This window comes from Prionailurus viverrinus, chromosome C1 (genome assembly GCF_022837055.1).
Source record: "Prionailurus viverrinus isolate Anna chromosome C1, UM_Priviv_1.0, whole genome shotgun sequence".
Classification (NCBI taxonomy): Eukaryota; Metazoa; Chordata; class Mammalia; order Carnivora; family Felidae; genus Prionailurus; species Prionailurus viverrinus.
This window is the reverse complement of record NC_062568.1, coordinates 74,690,822-74,705,173: the sequence shown is the minus strand read 5'-3', so window position 1 is coordinate 74,705,173 and position 14,352 is coordinate 74,690,822. Positions and strand designations below refer to the sequence as shown.

Genomic DNA, 14,352 nt, shown 5'->3' with positions numbered 1-14,352 from the left:
ATCTCATAGGCATCCTGTGTTCACAGCTTCTTTAATTTACAGAATAGAGATTGCTCATTTATTTTTGTGTGTTTGTTGTTTTAAGGACAGAGTTGTTGGTTAGAAACATACAGTCAAGTTCCAGAGCAATTCAAATACATGACTGGAGGCGAATGGGTTAAATTAGGAACAGAATTCAACTTTCTAAAATAAAGACTTTTGAAGGGCCCAAAAAGTCTATTCTGCTTATGGGAGATCAAAATTTGTAGTTCTATACAAGCCAAATAGTGAGTCTTGGTTCTTAACATTTGAAAGGATTACCACCATACCATCACATATAGAGTTTTATAAGTTTTTACAAGTTTTACAAAAAAGCAAGCAAACAAACAAAATAATAAGACACACACACACCTGCTTCATATATTCTCCAAACAGAAAAAGGTATGGACAATACAGGGTTCTTTTTCTTGTTTTATTTGTCACCAAAATACCAGCAAACTTGTTAATACAAGTTATTTCTTTAAAAAATTTTTTAATGTTTATTTTATTTTATTTTATATTTTTTGAGATAGAGACAGAGCATGAGGATGGGAGGGGCAGATGGAGGCGGAGACACAGAATCTGAAGCAGGCGCCAGGCTCTGAGCTGTCAGCACAGAGCCTGATGTGGGGTTTGATCCCACAAACCATGAGATCATGACCTGAGCCGAAATGGAAAGCTTAACTGACTGAGCCACCCAGGCACCCCAATACAAGTTATTTCTTAATAAAAGTACACATGCATGCATGAAGGAGCTCAGGACAAGATCGACACAGCCCCAGAAACCCTTCAGTAAGACAAAGCAGAGTTTTCTGTTTTCTACTGCAAAGATGCTTACTATTATCAAAATAAAAAACCAAACCCACACTTTTTTTTTTTAAAAGACTCTCCAGAAATATAATTGAATACTTCTAGTTTATATACTTTTTTTAGTTTTATATACTTAAAAAATATTTTATATACTATATATTTTTATATACTAGTTATATATTTCTATTACTTTTTTTAACTTAAAAAAATGCCCTTTCCACTTCTTTTCTTGCTGTACTCATTCCCTCCAGTACTTCCACGCATCTTGTTTGATGTATGTTTTTACGAAGTTTCCTAGGAAACTTTTCTGTGACATAGTGTTAGTAGTTACTGGCTGGTCGATTAATGCTAACAGAAGTTCAGCTCCTCAGCAAACTGGGTTTAGTAGCAAATGTCACTGAAAACTAACAAAAATTGTTCTCTAACTCTAGCAAATCTGAACCCCACCTGTTCTTTATTTCTGTTTTCGAATTCATCATAATTGCCCCAATCTATCATGACCTATGAGTATTAGTTTTTTGAGAAAAGATATTACTTTCAGTTATAACATATCCATTCAAAAATAATTGTTATTTCCATATTGGTTCAGAATGGCTATAAGGTCCTTCTATGCTCTATCCTTGCTACATCTAATATGCAACACTGTTAGTACATTAATTAAAAAAAGATAACTCCTAGTATTCATAGAGAAGAGTATTCCAAAGAGCAGAACAGTGCACTGTCAAGAGAATTGGGATGGAGGGCCTACATAGACCTGAGTATTCTTCCTGGATCTTGCTCTTGCTGGTTGTGTGACCATGGACAAGTCAGATTAGCATCAGAATCCTAATCAACAAAATGGTGATACTGGTCAAAATAGCTAAAATTAACAACTCAGGAAACAACGGATGTTGGTGAGGATGTGGAGAAAGAGGATCTCTTTTGCACTGCTGGTGGGAATGCAAACTGGTGCAGACACTCTGGAAACTGTGTGGAGATTCCTCAAAAAATTAAAAATAGAACTATCCTACGACCCAGCAATAGTACTACTAGGAATTTATTCAAAGGATACAGGAGTGCTGATTCATAGGACACATGTACCCCAGTGATTATAGCAGCTCTATCAACAACAGCCAAATTATGGAAAGAGCCCCAATGTCCATCAACTGATAAATGGATAAAGAAGCTGTGATTTACATGTACAATGGAATACTACTTGGCAATGAGAAAGAATGAAATCCTGCCATTTGCAATAATGTGGATGGAACTGCAGGGTATTATGCTAAGTGAAATAAGTCAGAGAAAGACAGATATCATATGTTTTCACTCATATGTGGAATCTGAGAAACTTGACAGAAAACCATGGGAGAAGGGAAGGGAAAAAATAGTTTTAAACAGAGAGGGAGGCAAACTGAAGGTTTAAGGGGGGCAACAGGGGGAGGGGAAAATGGGTGATGGGCATTGAGGAGGGCACTTGTTGTGATGAGCATTGGGTGTTGTATACAAGTGATGAATCATGGGAATCTACTCCTGAAGCCAAGAGCACACTGTATACACTGTATGTTAGCTAACTTGACAATAAATTATATTTAGAAAAAAATAATAAAATAAAATAAAATAGTGATAGCAGCTTTGCCAAACTATCTTCTGGGACTGCCAGTAGGGGCAAACGAGGTAATATACAAAAGTGCTTTGTTAACCTAATATATAGAAGACAATTACTGCAGATTTGAAGACTTGAAGGGGACAGTTTCTTTATATTCTGTCCTCAAAAAAAAGCAGTCTACCATGAACTCTCCTACCACCAGAGTCCATGGAATTTATATAGACTTTAAGGGGAGGAGAATCAGGTCAGACGTGTTGTAATCAAAACCTGCTAATTTAAGTATTCATGTTTGGCATTAAAGTGTTCAATTACTTATCTCTAGTGTTTGACCACTGATGAGTCTCCACCTGAAGAGAGAGAATGGTAGAAGGAGACAATAAGAGGGTGATATTGACTTTGAAACAGAAGGTGCTGTGTTGTTCTTTTCCATTTGTTGACGGCAGTTACAAGGTGTTTTGATTCTGCCATGACTTGGCTGCTCTGTTGATAGCATCAAGGGTTCCCATTGCTGTTTATCAACAAACATTACCTCTCTGAGTCTCCTAAGTTGTATTCTCAGCCTCTTTTCTTCAAATTCTTCCTCAAACCCTTTTTAAAAAAGTATTCCCCCTCCCTTTATTTTTATTTTGGAAAGAGAGAGAGAGCGAGGGAGTGTGAGAGGCAGAAGGGCAGAGGGAGAGGGAGAGAGAGAATCTCAAGCAGCTCTCCACCCCAGTGCAGAGTCCTGACACAGAGCTCGAACTCAGGAACCATGAGTTCATGACCAGAGCCAAAATCAAGAGTCAGACGCTTAACTGACTGAGCCACCTAAGTGTCCCTCAAACCCTTTTTTCCTTCGAGTGGCCTTTGACTAATAACTTCCTTTAACTTCAGATTTTATCTATGTAGATTACAGGATGTTCATTTAGGATTTTTGGCCACGATCATGTCGATTACAAAGTGTTCAGTAATTGCCATAGAGCTGATCTGATCTAGTCATCAAAATGCCTAAAGCCAGCAATTTTATTGGAATTTGAAACGATTAGCATAGTTCAACAAATGACAGTTGGTTGGACTGCCTGCTGTTCTATGAATGGTATATTCAACCAGCTGAACAAACCTCATCCCAAAGGATGATCCCCAATGAATGTTTGTGGTAGAAAATGAAGAGAGAAAAGTTCCACATCGTTGTGAACCCTGTGTGTTCACCAGGCTGATGCCATCGTACCAGCTGGTTAGGCTCATCTAATTTATGATCTGTGCACAGGCACTGTCACCACATGTGGATATGCACATGGACGAGGGTTCCTCAGGAACTATTTGGTACTATGCTTTTCATATTTCTTCTGCGTATTACAGTTAGGCCCTACAGTAGCAATCATGGCGATAAAACTGTCTAATAAGCAGCTCTCAACGGACCCAAATAATTTCTAAGGTATCAAAAAAGGGCAAGTATGTGATTTTGTAACAATCAAGGTACTGGACTTTAATCCAATTTGTTGAATTACTGTCTAACCAGGATCTGGAAAACAGTACTGAAGAAAGCCTCTTAGCCAATGGATCCATTTTTTGCTCTTTCTGGAAAATAATAAGACTTTCTCTTGACTATTTTGTCTAACCTACTACATTCATAGCCAATGAAACACTGAGTGGGTTTTCATTAGAACATACTGTTTATGCTGTATCACTGTGCTATAGCCTTCTGTGTAATTGTTCTCTTGGCTGGTTTCAGTTAAAGACTATTTGTTGTTTTCACTCTCTTTATTAATTGGTAAAACATAATACAGCAGATTGTCATAGCTCAAAATGTAAGGCTATTTCCCACACAGCAGATGTGTCAGAGTCGGCGTGAAGCTACAAGCACATGGCTTCTTATCAAAGTCTCTACATACCCTCAACTAATAAATTCATTACTGGCTTTTCTGCAGCACTGTCCTCTTATTATCTGAAAGCAAGTCCACCCTGCTACTCCCACCTTTACTGTCTATCTTCTATCAACTCTGCCATAAATCAGAGCTCTCCAGCACCGAGTCTCTTTCTCTGGCTATTACTTTGGCTGCTGTTGAAATCTTCCTTTTATCTCTAGATCCTCTGCTGTGCCATCAGACCATATGGAACACTTGGCGTTGACATTTCAATCCTATTTCTACTAAAACCATCTTCAACAATGTGTATAAATGCTTGATGCAGCAACTTTACCTGACTCAAAACAAATCTCTGCTGTTACAATCAAATGCACTTCCTCTTTCTGGGCCTGAAAATTGAGGAAGAACCTCAGATGCTTCATTCTTGAAAGTAGTAATTAAGCCATTCACTTTCTCTTTGTGAAATTTTAAAAAATCCCCTTCTTCTTTTCCTTTCCGTCCTACCTTTCAGACAGTTAAAAATACTGTTATTTGTAAGGATGTTACATAGTGATGGAAAGAATCTAACACAAACAGGCTGTGTTATGGGACACGATTGTTCAGCTTGAGGACTGTTACCGGGTCTCATGATGAGGTACAGCTCAGAACTTCCTTAGGTAAAGACAACAGAGGTTAAAACCATGTGACTTCAAGCATAGTTAAAGGAAGTGTGTGTGTGTATGTGTGTGTGTGCGTGTGTGTGTGTGTGTGTGACCAAGAACACAGAAGACTGAGGGGCGCCTGGGTGGCTCAGTTGGTTAAGCATCCAATTTTGGCTCAGGTCATGATCTCGTAGTTCATGGGTTCAAGCCCCACATTGGGCTCTGTGCTGACAGCTCAGAGCCTGGAGCCTGCTTTGGATTCTGTCTCTCTCTCTCTCTCTCTCTCTCCTCCTCCCCCACTCATGCTCTATCTCTCTCTGTCTCTCAAAAATAAACAAACATTAAAAAAAGAAAAAGAACACAGAAGACTGAGCCATGAATGTTAGCTGTCAACAATCCACAGACTGCTGCATTAAGGTAAGGATTAAGGCCCAATCATCAGAAGGCGAGACCAAGACCAATGCTATTAAATTACAGAGTCGGAGTTCAGCTGTTCTTTGCAATGCTTTTTCAAGAAGTGAATTCTCAATAACCAAACATTCTCAAACAGAAGCAGTTTATCCATCTGTTTGTGGTTGCTGAAGCAAAGAGATTAGAATAAAAGAACTTTTACATTTCCTTCCAACCCCAATATTCTAGTATTCAGTGCTTCATTTGTTTTCTTTGAAACCACCTCATTCTCTGTGTATCTTCTGTTTAAAAACAAGGGGGGTGGGGAGAGGAGCAGGATAAATCCAAGGCTTTCTTAGTAAGCCTTTTGGGTACACTAGATGAATGTGGCAGAGACGGTTATTTGTTCAGCAAAATCTATTTCCTCTTCCTCCTGAGCCATGGCTAGACTGCATTTCCCAGCCTGTTTTGTAATTCAGTGTGGACACACAACCAAGTTTTAACCAATGAAAAGTGAGGATTCATGTGCGTCATGTCCAGGCTGGCATGTGCCTCTCCCCACCAGCTGACCGGAGAGCCCCCCTCAGGCCGAGGGCTCCAAATGATGGATGGAAGAAGCTTTCCGCCCAATCCTCCCCTCTGCCACTCTATCACTTCCTCCTCGCTGAGGGACACCTGCCTCAGACTGTTAAATGAGCAACAGTAAGCTCCCACTTGTGTTTAAATCATTATATATTTTGGGGTCTATTCATTAAGGCAGCCTGGCACTGTATTAATGTACTCAGCTATTCACATAATGGCTCTGAAGCATTCTGATTTCTTGAACTAAAATCTCAATTATTGGAACTAAAATCTCAGTTTCTTTGAATATAGTCCCAGAAGCTAATGAATATTTTAAGTACGAATACCCAGAAGGCTTTTCTTTTGACAAATGTATACAGTTTGTACTCAAAGCATGGTTTGCTTTTTTCCCTTAAAATAGCATATTTTTCAAAATGTATTTGATGCTATTTAAAAAATATATTTGGTAAGCTGGATGCATGTACTCATACTTCTCAGTATACACTGTGTACATTTTCTTCATTTCTACTATGTCTTCGATATTTGCATGTTATTTTTACAAGGAGTGTGTTCTGCATTGTAAAGGAGCTTAGTACATCGTATCAAATCAACATGGACTTTTTTCCATTTCTCTGCGAAACACAGGAACTCTTTCTAGACGTTTTTCACAAAACCTAAATGATAAAATTATTTGATGGCTAAAGATTGAGCCGTATGAATAAGAGGATACATACAAAATACACTAACAAACTACAAGGTGATTTCTGATGAAATGAACCCAGAACTAAGCATCCAAACAAGTACTATTCTCTACAAAGTAGTCACTTAGGGAGGTTTATGATGAAAACATTTCTTGCACTCTTCTTCTGAGAAAACGCAGCACTTTACACCTTCATATGATACACACGTACATGCATACACACACACACACACACACACACACACACACAAACACAAACATACGCACGCACAGTTCCCAAGTGCTACTACCAGCTTGACCAGCAAGCCACCACATTTATCAAAATATTCTATATTTTCATTAATATATTTCATAAAAATAAGTTTGATATGAATTCACTAACAAGCAAGGAAATAAAGACAAACACATACATTTAATTAAAACAAATGGGTTATTTTCCTTCTCAAGGTCCTTTCTCCCTTAGGGATTCAACGCTATACTTCATAACTTCATATCTTCAGAATTCTCTCATTGTATTCTTCCCTGAATACTGAGTTAACTTTTAATTAGAGAACTTCTGCAATTGCTGGAAACACAGATCCACAAATCAATTTATCATACATGTTCGGTTAAAGGAAAATAAAAATACAAAAACATCTGTATGTCTCACCTCCCATCAAACCTGTGCTTCAGGAAATCAAAGAGGGCTTTCTGCATCATGTCTGTTACCTTTGCAGAGGTGAGAAAAAAAGAATGAGGCAAACACACGCAGAGAGACAGAGAGAGAGAGAAGTCAAAAGTGAGAGAGGTGGAAGGGAAGGGCACTTTGTCTGAGCAAAGACCTCACACAGCCTGTTGTCTCTGAGGGGTAGGGCAGGTTGTCCTGGAAGGCGTTTTTCATGCTTAACCACTTACACTTACTCAAATTTCCCCCTTGGTTGTCCTCTAGGGTGTTGAATGAGCCAGCAGTGTTCACTAGACCTAAGGCAGACTCCCTTCCCTTATTAGGTGATAGAACTGCAGCCAAGAGACCACAATAGGCTGGCTTTGCTCGCAAGTGCTGCCTGTCCTTGGCTCGCCCGAATGGGTGCTTGCCTCCAGTGAGGACCAGCTAGAACTCCTGTGGCCAGCCCTGGGCTTGGCCACCTGCTAGTCTGTGCATGCTGGTAGAAATTCTCCATTTCTACAGATCACTCGCCTGCTTTTCCTTGGACATTCCCCACTGAGAAGCGAAGGGAAGGGGGAGAGGAAGAAAGGAGACACATTTTAATGTCCCACCCCACCTAGTTTTATCTATGCTAGCACGAAATCAAAATGGAAACACCCGAAACACAGTACTTCTAAAGCCTTCACTCTTTTCCTTCTTACATGGTATTGTTTAATCTCTGAACAAGTTCATTAATACTTTCGTGGACAATTTTTCCCTTCTATGTGTCTTTGAAATAAATGAGAGAAATATTTGGTGGGGTATGGCATCATGTTGAGCACCCAGCAAGGTGAGGTTTGTTGGTGCTTTGAAGGTTTAAGTTTGCTGGAAGATTGCCTACATTGTTCTCTTGTGCTGTTCATACTCATTTATTTATTTATGCATTTATTTATTTAGTTAGTTAGTTAGTTTTACGTAAGCTCTACAGCATGGGGCTTGAACTCACCACCCTGAGATCAAGAGTTGCATGCTCTACCACTGAGCCAGCCAGGTGCTCCCATACTTGATTATTTCCAACAGTAACGGGAATGGTTGAGACTACATAGTCCTTCACTTTGAATTTAATGCAGAGGAAACCTTTGACCACAACTTTCCATCATAAATGTTTTAAGGGATGTATTTCTAAACAAAGTGATACATATAAGATGAGAAGCGTGCCAGAGAGGGAAGAAAGAGTGAAGGGCCACATAAGCCCCATGCTGTGCCACCCGCCTTCACATGTGGAGAATTGGCCCCATCGGTACCTCTCTGTAAGCAGACCCTAGAGGAGCAAGCTCCCAAGGCTGTCTCCTAGGTTCTTGATCAAGAACTGAAGCATAACAGACTGGTATTTGTACCTCATAACCCTTCAGTGACGGCCCCACTAACACCACCGGACGCATGGATGGCACAACATCATAAGGAGGGATGTGCTCCGTCTGAAAAAGATGATTGGACATCATGACAAGGTGAGGATAAGCGTGCCTTCTCAAAAGCCATAGCATCGTAATTCTCAGGTTGAGCACAAAATGATTACCACAGGTCCCCACCAAGGAGGCTCATCCCTTATTTTATAGCCATTTGGGTCACTGAAATGAAACATCGCAGGCACGTGCGGATAGAAACCTTAAAGGAAGATTTAAAAAGGAAACACAACTTACCACTTTTTGCTTCTGTTTTGCTAAAAGACAACAATGAGAGCCATATCAAAATACGTAATCTCTGTAAATGATAGTACATGATTTTAAAAGATGGAAGAATGTACCAATTTGTCCCTATAATTCTCATCATGTCACTATTACCCTCTCTGTGGAGAACTACTCTATTATTTCATTCTGGACAAGACAATTTTGAAGACAAATGAAAAAACAAACAACTTCTCCCCGTACAAATGACCTTATATCCTGATTTCATGTTGGGTGTGGAGGGTGGACTGCATGAAAACACTAGAAATTCTGGGCCAGCCATGGGCCATAGGTTGTTTCCTGCTACACACAGCATACAGTGAGGCTGAGAACAACTTGGACAAATACAATTTGATAAAAAGGAATTAAGAACGACGATTTGGGTAAAAATGATCATCACCTTAATCAGGAGTTATTTTTGGATTTGTAATTTTGATGAACCAGGAGAAAATTCTGCAGTCCTTTGTGTGTTCGTTAAGTTTTTGCCTACTTTCCAGGATAGTGACATATTTTTCCTACTATGCTGTTCTTAATTTCAAATAAATTTATAACCATTTATTCCTGTTCTTTCTTGTTTGTAATAGTGTAATAGGTTTGTAATGACCTAAATGTCCAACAAATGGGGATGAGGCAAAATACATTTGATACCTGATTAAACTGATTTTGTTTAAACTGGTTTTGTTTGGCCATCAAAGTGGGTCCGGTCCATCTGGGGACAACCCAGAGACCTAGTTCAGTTCAGAGCACAGGATATGAGGAAAGATCCACCCAAACAAGGACCCAGCACTCAGCACTACTCCAGAACCAATCCCGTTCCCTGCAGTTACGGTAGGCCAGGCTAGACCTTACACTTGCCCTTCTGAGTTGGTAATACTGGATGCCCTAATGCAGCATCAATTCTGGGCCAGAACAAATTAGACTATAGGAGTCAGGGAATGTGGTAGAAGGAAAATTCCTGCTTGAATGTCTCCATAATTATCAAATATATAACAACTCTTGATTGGACCACCACTGTCCCTTCATTTCCATTAATTCCAGGGCTTGGTTATCTGCTTTCCAAACAGAAATGAGGTCATCTGGGCCCATTTTCTGCTTCAACCTTTCCAGTCTCCACAGCCCAGGCTGTACCATCTTAAAGTTCCCCATGGAGACTGAAATAGAGCATTTTCTTCAGAGTCTACAACTTTTTTTTCTTTTTAATTGGCTTTCACCATCTTAAAGTCTGTTGGGTTCTTGGGTGGAATAATGGACTTGCTTCAGATTGGTCTGCACAATGGACAGTTACTGGCTCTGGGGGGTAAACAAGATTTTTCAAAATCAGATTGTAATGATTTGAATTTTTAGTATCACAAGTACCCTTTAAATCAAATCAAATTACTATAGAAAGCAAATGAGCAATGAAGAGTTAAGTAGAAGAATTTTTAAATCAAAGCCTTAAATTATTTCCAAATTAGTAGAACTACTTGTGTGTATGTTCAAATCCTAAGGGAAAAAAAAACATTCCATTAAAAAACCCCCTAAAACCCTTACCTGTTGATGTGGGTGTTGCTCGAAATGTCCCTGATACCATTTCTCCAAGACTTGAAGAAGAATTTCCACTGGATTTCCTAGGATAGAGAAAAGGAACTTAGGACTCATTCCCCAGATTCCTTGAAAATAGAACTTGAGAGTACAAAGCTTTCTTTGGCCTAAATCCTACTAAATAATTCAAAACACACCAAATCCTGCCTTGGAGAAGAACTTCAAGAATCTGTCCACATGTTTTCTTTGACCTATTTCTTAGAGAAGGTGGGGAACAAACTGGACCTGGAAATACTATGCAAAAATATCTCTCCTAGTTATTCAATACAGAAATTAGGCAGAAAAATCACTGACAGAAACACTCTTGTGAACTGATGCTTAATACCAGTCACCAATGCACCAGTCGGATGTCAAACACAGCTCAAAACAGCTGTAAGACCTAGAAAAAAAATTTCCTTTTAAAAGTGATTTTATTGGGTGATGCCTGGATGGCTCAGTTGGTTAAGCATCTGACTCTTGATTTCGACTCAGGTAATGATCTTACTGTTCTGGGTTCGAGCCCCTCATTGGGCTCCACACCGATAGTGCGAAGCCTGACTGAGATTCTGTCTCTCCCTCTCTCTCTGCCCCTCCCCTACTCACGTGTGTGAGCTCTCTCTCAAAATAAACTTTAAAAATAAATTTTTTAAGTGATTTTATGGGAGTCAGAATTAAAAAAAAAGGTAAGGATTTGGTCACAAAAACCATTAGTTGTGACCTACTGGGCAATTGTTCCATCAGTCTCCTCTTGCTGCTTTGGAAGCTTCCCAGAAGCCCACAGAGTCCCTTGGGAGCCTACCTTCCTAATGTTCTTCCCTTTTATGCTTGAGAGTATGGTCCCTAGGTCAGAACTATCTAATATCTCATCCTGGCTTTTCCCCTTACTAGTCGTGGTAACTTGGCACATCATATTTCATATCTTTGAGCCTTAGTTGCCCTATCTACAGAAAAAGTTACACCTCACAGGGTTGTATAAGATCATGTCTGTGAGCTCTTGGTTTTACTCCTGGCCTGCCACAAAAAAAAAAAAAAGCTTTTATTCAAAAGTACATAATAACATAATAAAATAATAATAATAAAATAACAATTTTGGAAATGATAAAAATTCATTTATTATTTCATACAACAAATATTTATTGAGTATCCACTGTTCTAGAAACTAGGAATACAACAGTAGGGGGGAAAGACAAAATCCCTTCCTCACAGAGACAGATTTTAGTGGGAGATATCACTATCAAACCAATGAACAGGTAAATACATAGTATTTCTGACAGTAATAATTGCAATAGGGAAAACGAAGTCAAGGAGAGAGATAGGAAGTAAGGGAAGGGAAGTGGGTACAATTTTAAAGATGGTGGCAGAAAAGGGGTCACTGAAAAGATTATATCTAACAAAGATCTGAAGCAGATGAAGGAGTGAGCTGGTGGAAATATGAAGCAAAGTGTTCCAATAAGAAAAAAAAACTAGCAGGTGCAAAGGTCCTAAAGCAGGAACGTGTGTTCCTCATGCATTTAAGGAGCAGCAATCGAGACAAAACAGTCAAGAGAAGAAGGGATAAGAAGAATTAATAATTAATAATATTACAGGCATGTTATATACTAAAGAAGATTGGCAATTAAAAGTGGGGCTCACTGTACTTTTGTGATGTTTTATCATAATTAAGAAGTTCCCATTAAGACAAAGGCAAAGGGCCCCTTAAGAACACAGGAGTTTTTGAAGCAGAAAAGGATCCAACAGAAAAAGGAAGTGAGAGTCAAGAGAAAGAACTGCTTCTATTTTAGGTCTTTCAAAAAATGATAACATGAAATTCATGCTTCATTGTAGGTTCTCAATATATGCAGGCTCAGGATGATTCTGATTTCTCTTTTCTCAGGCTTTGTTTGTATCCTTGGGACCTACAAACACCTGCACTCTGAGATTTTTGTAGCTATTTCTTTAGTGTACTACAGGTTGATTCATCTGAAGTTAGACAGAATCTTCACTCCATTATCAAGAGACGGTAGATGCCGTGGGGTGGAGGCAACCTCTAGCCCTGGGATGGTACCATATGTACCACTGCATTACATGCCCGCTTGAGAGAGGGTCTCTGAAAGTTAACCAGGAAGAGCCTTGATGCCAGGTCAGGTCAGGTTCCCACTTACTGTACTGAGAAAGAATGCCCCGTGACCATCACGGAGGAGACCTTAATCTCCAAGCAGGGTTTGCTGAGGCCACAGAAAAATCTCCGCTGTGGAATTCATGGTGATGCCAATGAGGTGAGACTTTAGCATGCAGTGGGGAGAATGAAATCTCTGAAACCCCTCTGTGTCAATGTCAGAAACCTCTCATATACAGAAAAGTACCTTTTACTCTCAAAGCATACATATTTAACCTGATGAGCAAACTTGAAAACATCATCTTATTTTTCTACTCACCTCCCAAAATAAGTTTCTAAGAAGGAAGGAGCCTTACCCTCCGTGAAAACGTCCCCTTTTTTGTTCTTGCTGAATCCGTATATTCTCCAGTCTAAGTGGACTTGGGATGAAGCCAATCTCACAGCCCTCTTTCACCAGTCTTCCTATCCACCAATCATTGTTGTATTTCTGGAATGCAGAAATAAAACTGCTATCAATAGTAATTCACTTATCTTCACATTCCACTAATTAATTTCTGGGGGTGAGAAGAACCAAAAATACTCTTTACATTATACTATACTATATTATATATACACACTACATTATGTTATACTATGTTATACATATCAGAACATGTATCGACTAAAGCCAAAGTCTACAACCTTTCTATCTAAAGGCCCAGATAGTAAATATTTTAGGCTTTGGAGGCCACATGGTTTCTGGTGCAACTACTTAAATCTGCTATTGTCACATGTTAGTGGCTATAGACAATACGTAAACAAATAAGCATTTGCTATGGTTCAGTTAACCTTTTCTTTCCAAAAAAGACAGCAGGCTCTAATCAGCCTGCAGGCCACAGTTTTCCAATCCCTGGACTAAATTTGGGTCCTAATCTTTGGATTCCTTTGGTCCTTGTCAAGAAGCCCTAGCCAAGTCTTAAGGAATAGATAGTATAGGGATAATTATGCATCAATGTAATTGGAACCCTGGAGAACAAGACAGACAAGTCTGAGATGAAATACACTCAACTGTCTGTTATTTGTCGAAAAGTTTCAGGTAAACATTCCACAATATTGTCTGTAATCTACTCTCATTGGAGAACTGTAATCTTCCAAACACTGGTTTACAAACTAAGGTCCATCTCACTATCTGCTGAAAAAGGTTACTCTTACAAAAGAAGTATATTGTATATATGTGGAATTTTTGAAATAATCTCCAGATGGCCTGAAGTTCAATAGAAAAACCAGGATTTCCATTTCAATAAAGTTCCATGACATATAAATTCAGAAAACAAACCCACACAACTGCTTCAGACAATATGGGGTAAGACCCTGTGAACGTGATCCTATTCGGTGGGTCAGCAAAATTGTATTTGGAAATACAGATTTGCTGGAGCCTAAATCAGAAGGTATATTTAATCCAAGCCACCTGCCTCAAAGGAAGGTTTCAGGTAGATGATTTTTAGAATGCAGGTATCAGTCCTATTGTTTACATCCTCCAGAGATGATTCCAAAAACTCTTGTCTTCATCAGCGTGGGGCAAGGTAATTCTCTCTCTTTTTGATCCAAAAAGTATCTGCTTTTTTTCAAAATGAAAAACTATATGTAGTACACTTTGCTTAGCTCAGAGAAAAGGGAAATTTATGTGTATATGACATTGATACACTGTGAAGGAGGAATGGATGGTTTCATTAACTCACTGCAGCATGAAATTCTGCATAGCTTTGAGTAATTCTCAGCAACAGCCTCACACTCAAAAGCAAAATGATATGCCTTAGGGA

The 14,352-nt window shown here is 39.1% G+C and overlaps 1 protein-coding gene across 1 annotated transcript in view; it reads right to left on the bottom strand.

The window, feature by feature from the left end:
• CACNB4 (calcium voltage-gated channel auxiliary subunit beta 4) overlaps window positions 1-14,352 on the bottom strand; it is a 254,356-nt gene that overhangs the window by 32,632 nt on the left and 207,372 nt on the right. The window contains exons 5-9 of the mRNA XM_047869342.1: window positions 12,910-13,040; window positions 10,429-10,505; window positions 8,875-8,894; window positions 8,572-8,652; window positions 7,199-7,257 (exon numbers count right to left, since the gene is read on the bottom strand). Coding sequence (XP_047725298.1) covers window positions 7,199-7,257; window positions 8,572-8,652; window positions 8,875-8,894; window positions 10,429-10,505; window positions 12,910-13,040 — 368 coding nt within the window. The remainder of the gene's footprint in view (window positions 1-7,198; window positions 7,258-8,571; window positions 8,653-8,874; window positions 8,895-10,428; window positions 10,506-12,909; window positions 13,041-14,352) is intronic.